This window comes from Pelobates fuscus, chromosome 7 (genome assembly GCF_036172605.1).
Source record: "Pelobates fuscus isolate aPelFus1 chromosome 7, aPelFus1.pri, whole genome shotgun sequence".
Taxonomy (NCBI): domain Eukaryota; kingdom Metazoa; phylum Chordata; class Amphibia; order Anura; family Pelobatidae; genus Pelobates; species Pelobates fuscus.
The window spans coordinates 130,762,191-130,771,018 of NC_086323.1; the positions used below are offsets into that span (position 1 = coordinate 130,762,191).

Sequence of the window (8,828 nt, forward strand, 5' to 3'; positions counted from 1 at the left end):
CAACAACACGCCCCCCTTCTCTGAAACGGCTTCCTAACACTTCATAGGGGATCCATGCCAGTTAAACCGCTGATCTCCATTCTCCTTCCCTTGACCACGGACTACCTGTGATATTGTTCCTACATCCTCAAGTCGGATTACATTACTGGAAAACCTTACTAGAAGGAAACGTCAAGTTATATAAATTGGATTGTATCATTCTTCTGGCATTTCAATACTATTGCAAATCTATTTCCTCGCCTCCTGAGTTCAACTAATGAAATGTCTAATCTTTGATATTCCATCTATAAACTGGTCTCCGCTTACCTAAACCATCTGTAGCCACCACTCTGCTTAATTGTTCCAGCTTCTACCTTCATATTGTATTCCTTAAGCTACAGGAACTCTTACCAACAAACTATCTTCATATTGTATTCCTTAAAGCTACAGGAACTCTTATCAACAAACTATCTTCATATTTTATTCCTTAAAGCTACAGGAACTATCCTCAGCAATACACCTTCAAATCAAATTCCTTTATTAGGAATTGTTCTATTTAAATTCTAATTCTTATTCTGATCATCCTCAAAGGTTTGTCCTATTAACAATTTCTGCAGTTGAGTTCCACTCCAAATCCATAGGTAGCATAACAAAAAGTTTTCTGGCAGTAACATATAACTGGCTGGCCAAAACAAGATGACGTGTACATAAAAAGCAGAATTCAAAAATAACCACCATGCACGTTCTCTGAAATTTGTTTAGCACAATGGTTGGGGGAAGGATGTGAAAACCCCGTATACAATACCTTGTCATGTCTACTTTATAAAAATATATACTTTTGTGAAGTTAACATTAACTGGGGGATGCAAAAATATGCCAAAATGAATATAGGCTAAGCATACCTATATATCAAGTTGAAAAACTGACTTGTACAAGTCTCAATCGTGGCCTTTTAGCCCCCAAACAACCTAGCAAACCTATGTATGGGTGATATCACTGTGCTCAGGAGATGTTGCTGAACACATATTGGGGTGTTGTTTGGCAGTGATACATAACAGGATCTGTTAATTCATGCCTAAAGTACAATGTGTGTGTAAAAAACACAAAAATAATTACTACTCAAAAGTTTGACAAAGGCTATTGGTTAATTTCATGCATGAAAAGTATTAAAATACGCCCATTTGAAATACCCTGGGTTGTCTACTTTTCAAAAATATATGGTTTAATGCAGGTAAAATACATTGTCTGGCTTCAAAAATGTTGCAAATAGGACATAGGCGCAGGTTGACTACATGTCAAAAATTCCAAGTTGGAAAACGGATATGCACATCTGCCAAATGTAGCCTGTTAGCCCCCTAACAACCTGACAAGCCTATGCATGGGTGGTATCACTGTACTCGGGAGATGTTGCTGAACACATATTATTGTGTTTTTTAGCAGCCACACATAACAGGATGTGTGAATTTATACTTGAATTGCAATGTACGTTAAAGAAAATAAACTACCTATGCAAAGTTTGGCAAAGACTGGTGGTAAAACGGTTGCATAGAAAATGCTAAAATATCCTTAGATGAATACCCTGGGTTGTCTACTTTAAAACGAATATGTACATGTGGGGTGTTTTTCAGAGATTTATGACAGATAACAGTGTTACAATGTCACTATTGATACATTTTTAAAATTTATGTTATGAAACAGCAATATCCTATTTGTACTTATAGCCCTATAACTTGCACACAAAAAGCAAGAAAGCATGTAAACACTGGGTGTTTTTAAACACAGGACAACATTTTGAATCTATTTAGCAGTTTTTTTAATTAGCTTTTGTAGATGAGTAGAAGATTTTTCAAGTAAAAGTCAAAAAACATGTATTGTTTTCAATTTTTTACCATATTTTTTTTTCTTTTTTAAATTAAATTATATGACATGATAGAAATAAAGTCCCATTTGTCCTGAAAAAAACAATATATAATTTGTACGGGAACAGTAAATGAGAGAGAAGAAAATTCCAGCTAAACACAAACCCTACAAAAGTGTTAAAACAGGCCTGGTCCTTAACGTACAACTTGGCCAAAACAGTCCGGTCCTGAAGGGGTTACACATGGACTCCTTGAAGTTTGTGTATGCTATATATACGCATATATATATATATATATATATATATATATATATATATATATATATATATATAAAGTTCCAATTGCACTCCTGGATTTATAGTAAAAAAACCTGGTGCTTAACAGCCAAATAAGAGAAATAAAGTAATGATAGCACTCCAAGGACTTCGAAAATATTGTGAAAAAACTTAGCTTTTATTCAGGTATCTGCCACAGAAGATCAACATTTCAGTTCTCTAAGGAACTTTCGTCAGGATACAGTTTACGTTGAAAAGTTGATGTTTATTTGTGCTAAGTAAAAGCATTTCTACTTAACTACTACTAGTCTCCAGAGTGCACTCATCTTCTTTCTTATATGGCTGGAGTTGGCATCGGAGCATCATTAAAGACCGGGAACTAGAGTGCTGGGATTGTGCATATATATGTGTGTGTATATGTATATATAAATAAAACCCACTATAGGATTGCACTCCTTGGTGCCAATTATAGTAGCCAGCAGTTTAAGTAAAACATATCAATGGATGGTCAGCACTCTTGTCTCCATTGGCATTTAAATTCTCCCTAATCCAGTGTCTAATGAATAGGTCCCTATGTGACTTGCAGCATTCCCTTTCCTGTCTTTTCCTTTTTCTTTTCTTTACTTTTCCTTTCTTTTCTTTCCTTTTTTTTTTGAGAATATTTTTACAAGCGAATGCTCCTTTTACTGAGTTTGTATAGAAAGGTTTTTTTTTCTTTATCTTTATTGATCCACCATTTTGCATTTCTGCATTTGAAGACTAATTTCTCTTTGAATTCCCACTTTAGAGAATAACCCTGACAGTATGTTGGGTCATACTTCACGAGATACTGCTTTACTTACATGATGCAAAACTCTGCTTAGTGCAGCCTTTAGATCCTTATTCCTTACACTGTAGATCAGAGGATTTAGCAAAGGGTTAATTACAGAATAAACCACAGACACCAGCTTGTTTATAGAAACCAGAGAACTTGTGGTTGGTACCAAATAGCAGAAGATGAGAGAAGCATAAAAACTAAAGACCACAGAAAGGTGAGACGTGCAGGTTGAAAGAGCCTTAAGCTTTCCATCTTTTGTTCGTATTCTGAGTATAGTGATGAAAATACAAATATACGGAAAGAACGTTATGGCAAAAGCCACTAGTCCCAGGGTTCCTCCCACAATACATATTACTAGAAAATTGATAAAAGTGTCAGTACAAGAGATCTGGAACAAGTGTGGAAGGTCACAAAAATAATTGTGGATAACATTGGAGCCACAAAATGTCAACCTCAGTGAACAAAGAGTATGGACCAAAGAATAAAGGAAACCGAGGATCCAGACCACAGATGAATGTTGACCACAGACCTTCCAGGACATGATCTGAATGTAATGCAGAGGGTGGCAGATAGCAACATATCTATCATAGGACATAGCAGCCAGCAGGAAAAGCTCTGCACTTGCAAAATAGATAAAGAAAAATATTTGTGTTAGGCAAGCATGAATAGATATGGCTTTACTTGTAGTGATGAAGTCAGAGAGCATCCTTGGTGCAGTAACTGATGAATACAATGTGTCCAAAAATGCCAGGTTTCCAAGAAAGAAGTACATGGGTGTGTGAAGCTGAGGATCTGTGATGACCAATATGATAATTAATACGTTTATAAGTAGAGTATTCATGTAGATCAGGAGGAAAACAATGAAGAATGTAGAGACGGTCCATTGTTTATCTGACAGCGCAGTGAGAAGAAACTCAGTTACTTCTGTTGTGTTTCTCATTGCTGTGCAGTTTTCTCATTCCTGTACTTTATTATAATTAACTAGCAAGGGTATATGTTAGGAATGGACAATCCTACCGGAGACAAACAAGAAATGTATACTCACAAATCCAAATCAACATTGCAGATCCGGATCTTAATGATTAAAGGTTTCTCTGTCACCTCTGATAAATATAGTTTTCTTGGGGGCCAATATGTCACTCCTATGCACAAATGTTTTCTATGTAAATCCCAAGTCACAGGCTTCAGGGAATTAATTATTGTATTTATCAAACTTTATAACAATATTTCTATAAATTGCACAAAAATATTACAGGAACTGATCATCAACTGATCATCCATGTTGCAGTACAATTTGTAAACCAGTCTCTCCATTCTCAAATGTATCTCTCTTTTTTTTTTCTTTTCAAATGAACTGTTCCCCTTGTCTCTTTTATTTTCTATATTTCTTAGGAATAGCTTTGTATTGTAGTATTGCCACTATAAGAAATTAAATTTTGCTCTCTGTGGCATAGTCACTTAAAGATACAATATTGGGAGTTCTATATCAGAAAATTGTATATATTGCTTGTTTTTTTTAAAGATATATTTATTTACATAAGTGACAAACTTGACATAGTTTCTTTTTCTGAAGGAGAATCCTTGTATTTCCAGCACAGCAGCAAAGACAAGCCACCAAGGACAGAGTGTCCATTCCAGCCCTCCCAGAGTAAGATAGGGAGGCTGGGAGGACCTCTTTAGTATTAAATATGTGTGCATGTGATTTTTTTGCATGTTTTGTCAGTGATTGGCTGTGTGGGGGGCAGGGGACTGTGGTATGTCTGTGATTGTGAGTGTAAATTTGTGATTATGTGTGTGGCTCTGTGATTGAGTGTGTGTATTGTCAGGATCAAGACAGGGATCCAACACCGGGAGTACTAAAACCTATAAAGACGTGTACCGGACCTTAGAGTGGCCAAGTAAACAGAGAATGGTCAGGGGCGAGCCAAGGTCGGGGGAACGAGAAGACAGGTAAGCAAAAGCCAAGCCGAGATCAAGGATAGGAGAGGTAAGCAAAGTCAGGATACAAGCCAAGTCAATGACCGAAGGAACAATCAATAAAATGCACTGAGGGAACAGACAAGCTGAAACCACGACAGGGCAATGACTCACTGTAAGTGAGTACCTTTTATACCCTGCTTCTTTAATTGATGACCATGCCCCCAAAACGTCCTACTTTGAGATTTTCGGCGGGTCGTGATGTCATTGACGTCACGACGTCGGCGGCATAGCGCCGCATCATAAAAGGGGGCGGGGCTATCGCGTCCGGCGTCCGAAGTGCCGAAATTGCTGGAGGAGAATGAGGTCTGAGTAACAGGTACCATGACAGTACCCCCCTCTTAGGAACGCCCCTAGGGCGAAAAAAACGAGGACGAGAGGGAAAGCGGGCATGAAATGCCCGAAGAAGGCGAGGAGCATGAACATCCACGTGAGACACCCAGGATCTTTCCTCAGGACCCTTCCAGTCAACAAGATACTGTAATTTCCCACGAGAGATGCGGGAATCAAGAATGAACCTAACCTCATATTCCTCCTGACCTTCAACCTGAACAGATGAGGGAGGAGCCGAAGCTGAGGTGTACCTGTTACAAACAAGAGGTTTCAGGAGCGAAACATGAAAAGAATCAGGAATGCGCAGACCATGGGGAAGCGCAAACTGAAAAGCAACTGGGTTGATTTTCCGCAAGACTTTGTAAGGTCCAATGTAACGAGATGCGAATTTCATGGAAGGAACCTTCAAACTAATGTGTCTGGTACTTAGCCACACCTTATCCCCCGGGTGAGAAATAAGAGCAGGCCTTCTGCGTTTATCCGCATGCTGTTTAAATAAAGTCGAAGTGTGAACAAGAACCTGGTGAATCTGATCCCACAACTTCCTCAGACTGGCGACATGATCATCAACCATTGGTATACTCTGAAAGGAGGACACCGACGGCAGAATGGTAGGATGAAAGCCATAATTCATGAAGAAGGGGCTATTTTGAGTAGACTCGCAAACCAAATTGTTGTGCGCAAACTCCGCCCAAGGAATCAAATCGACCCAATTATCTTAATGTTCAGATACAAAACAGCGCAGATATTGTTCGATCTTTTGGTTGGTATGTTCGGCAGCCCCATTAGACTGGGGATGGTAGGCCGAGGAGAAATTTAATTTGATACCCAACTGGGAACAGAAGGATCTCCAGAAACGAGAGACAAACTGGGGACCTCTATCCGAGACAATATCCATAGGAATTCCATGCAAGCGAAAGACTTCCTTCGCAAAAATCTCAGTCAATTCGGGTGCAGAAGGTAGCTTAGGTAAGGGGATAAAATGAGACATTTTAGTAAATCTGTCAACCACCGTGAGAATCACTGTTTTGTTGTTAGAAACCGGTAAATCAACAATAAAATCCATAGCTAGACTGGACCATGGTGTCTTAGGAATTACTAAAGGTTGAAGTAAACCACATGGAAGGGTGTGAGGCTGTTTATTCTTAGCACAAACGACACATGCCATGACATATTCTTTAACATCCTTACGTAAGGTAGGCCACCAAAAATTTTGGGAAATCAGAGAGTCTTATGAACGCCAGGATGTCCGGCAATTTTACTGTCGTGGAAGCATGAGAGTATTTCATCCTGAAGGTTGGGAGGTACGAAATACTTTTCTTCGGGAGTAAGTACAGGCGCCCTGCTTTGAACCTTTTCAATATCAAGCAGTAGAGGGGAGTGTACTTTAAGACTAGTATTGGCTACAATATACTGTTTGGGGACTATAGACGACATAGGGACCTCCGCGAAAGTGGCAGGTTCATATTGGCGTGAGAGAGCGTCTGCCTTAGTATTCTTGGAGCCCGGTCTGTAGTAAGTATGTAATTAAAATGGGCAAGGAACAGGGACCAGCGAGCTTGCCTAGCGGACATTCTTTTAACCTCTCCAATGAAAGATAAATTCTTATGGTCCGTCAAAATAGTAACTGGTTGTAAAGTCCCTTCTAACAGATGCCGCCATTCCTTTAACCCCTTAAGGACACATGACGTGCCTGACATGTCATGATTCCATTTTATTCCAGAAGTTTGGTCCTTAAGGGGTTAAAGCCAATATCACAGCCAACAGTTCTCTGTCTCCAATGTCATACCTACTCTCTGTGTCAGTCAATTTTTTAGAAAAGAAACCACACGGAAGTAGCGGTTTATCCAACCCCTGTCTTTGAGAAAGAACAGCCCCTATACCAGTCTCAGAAGCATCAACTTCCAGTAGGAAAGGTAAAGAAGTGTCGGGGTGAACCAAAATCGGGGCAGAGGCAAAAGTCTCCTTGAGAGTCTCGAAGGCAGCCAAAGCCTCCTTAGTCCAAACCTTGCTATTAGCAGCCTTCTTAGTCATGTTAGTAATGGGTGCTATTATAGATGAGAATCTGTTAATGAAGCGCCTATAATAATTGGAGAATCCGACAAACCTCTGTATGGCCTTGAGTCCAGCGGGTAAAGGGCAGTCTAAGATAGACTGAAGTTTAATAGGGTCCATCTTGAAACCTTCATCGGAAATGACATAACCCAGGAAATCTATCTTGGTTTGATCAAAACTACATTTCTCCAATTTGCAGTACAAACCGTGTTGTAAAAGCCTACGCAACACCCTTCTTACTTGTCTGTGGTGAATTTCCTTGTTTCTGGAATGTATTAGTATATCGTCCAGGTATACTATTACGCATTCCTCATGAAATTCTCCTCATTGATTAGTTCCTGAAAGACAGCTGGAGCATTACATAGTCCGAATGGCATTACTGTATATTCATAGTGACCGTAATGGGTATTGAATGCGGTTTTCCACTCAACACCCTGTCGGATTCTAACCAAGTTATAAGCTCCCTTGAGAAGAACCCTTGAGTCTATCGAACAACCCGGTGATCAGAGGGATAGGATACACATTTTTAATTGTTATTTTATTCAAACCCCGGTAATCTATGCATGGCCTCAGAGTGCCATCCTTCTTAGTGACAACGAAAAATCCAGCCCCTGCTGGGGACGTAGACCTTCTGATAAAGCCCTTATCCAAATTTTCCTTTATATATACTTCTAGTACCAGATTCTCCTTAGTAGATAATGGGTACAAAGTACCCCTGGGAGGCATTGTGCCAGGCAGAAGCTTAATGGTACAGTCAAACGACCTATGAGGAGGTAAGGTGTCGGCTCTCCCTTTCTCAAAGACTGTCTTAAGATCTTGGTATTGTGGAGGTATCGGTAAGTCAGAAACCTGGGAACAGTTGGTAGGCATGTCTGCTAAAGGAGCTGGTGTGATCCATTGCAAGCATCTGCCAGTACAGCCCAAACCCCATGACACTATTTCTCCTAACTCCCAGTCTATGATAGGATTATGTTTTCTTAACCATGGATACCCCAGAACTACAGGAAATGAAGGAGAAGAAATTAACAATAGAGAAATAATTTCCTCGTGTAACACGCCAATAGTAGCTGTGATTGGTATGGTCTCATGAGAAATAATGGGCTCAGATAATGGTCTACCATCTATGGCCTCAATGGCCAAGGGTGTCTCTCTTGGTTGAGAAGGAAGGAGTTGTTTTTTAGCAAAAGTTAGATCCATAAAGCTTTCTGCTGCTCCAGAATCTATTAAGGCAAAGGTATTAACAGAACTTTTCTCCCAGATCAAAGAGATAGGAATTAGAAGCCTATGATCTTTTTGTTTATTTATAGAGGACGAGATAGCATCACCCAAGGCCTGTCCTCTGGAGGTACTTAGGTGCGAGCGTTTCCCGGCCTAGTGGGGCAGGTAAGGCGTAGGTGACCCCTTTGTCCACAATATAAACAAAGACCCTCCCTTCTCCTGTATTGTCTCTCCTGCTCAGTTAGACGAGTAGTCCCTAATTGCATTGGCTCAGGTAGTGCTAGAGCCATAGAATCGGGATTCTGAAATGAGGGA

At 39.9% G+C, this 8,828-nt stretch overlaps 1 protein-coding gene across 1 annotated transcript; it reads right to left on the bottom strand.

The window, feature by feature from the left end:
* Positions 1-2,925: 2,925 nt before the first annotated feature.
* Positions 2,926-3,870, bottom strand: LOC134569219 (olfactory receptor 5AR1-like). The gene has a single exon (XM_063428134.1). It carries the CDS (start codon positions 3,868-3,870, stop codon positions 2,926-2,928), a length of 945 nt encoding a protein of 314 aa, XP_063284204.1.
* Positions 3,871-8,828: the final 4,958 nt, after the last annotated feature.

Bases quoted from the DNA above. Each gene is read 5' to 3' on its own strand.
- LOC134569219 (XM_063428134.1), bottom strand. From the start codon at position 3,870: ATGAGAAACACAACAGAAGTAACTGAGTTTCTTCTCACTGCGCTGTCA.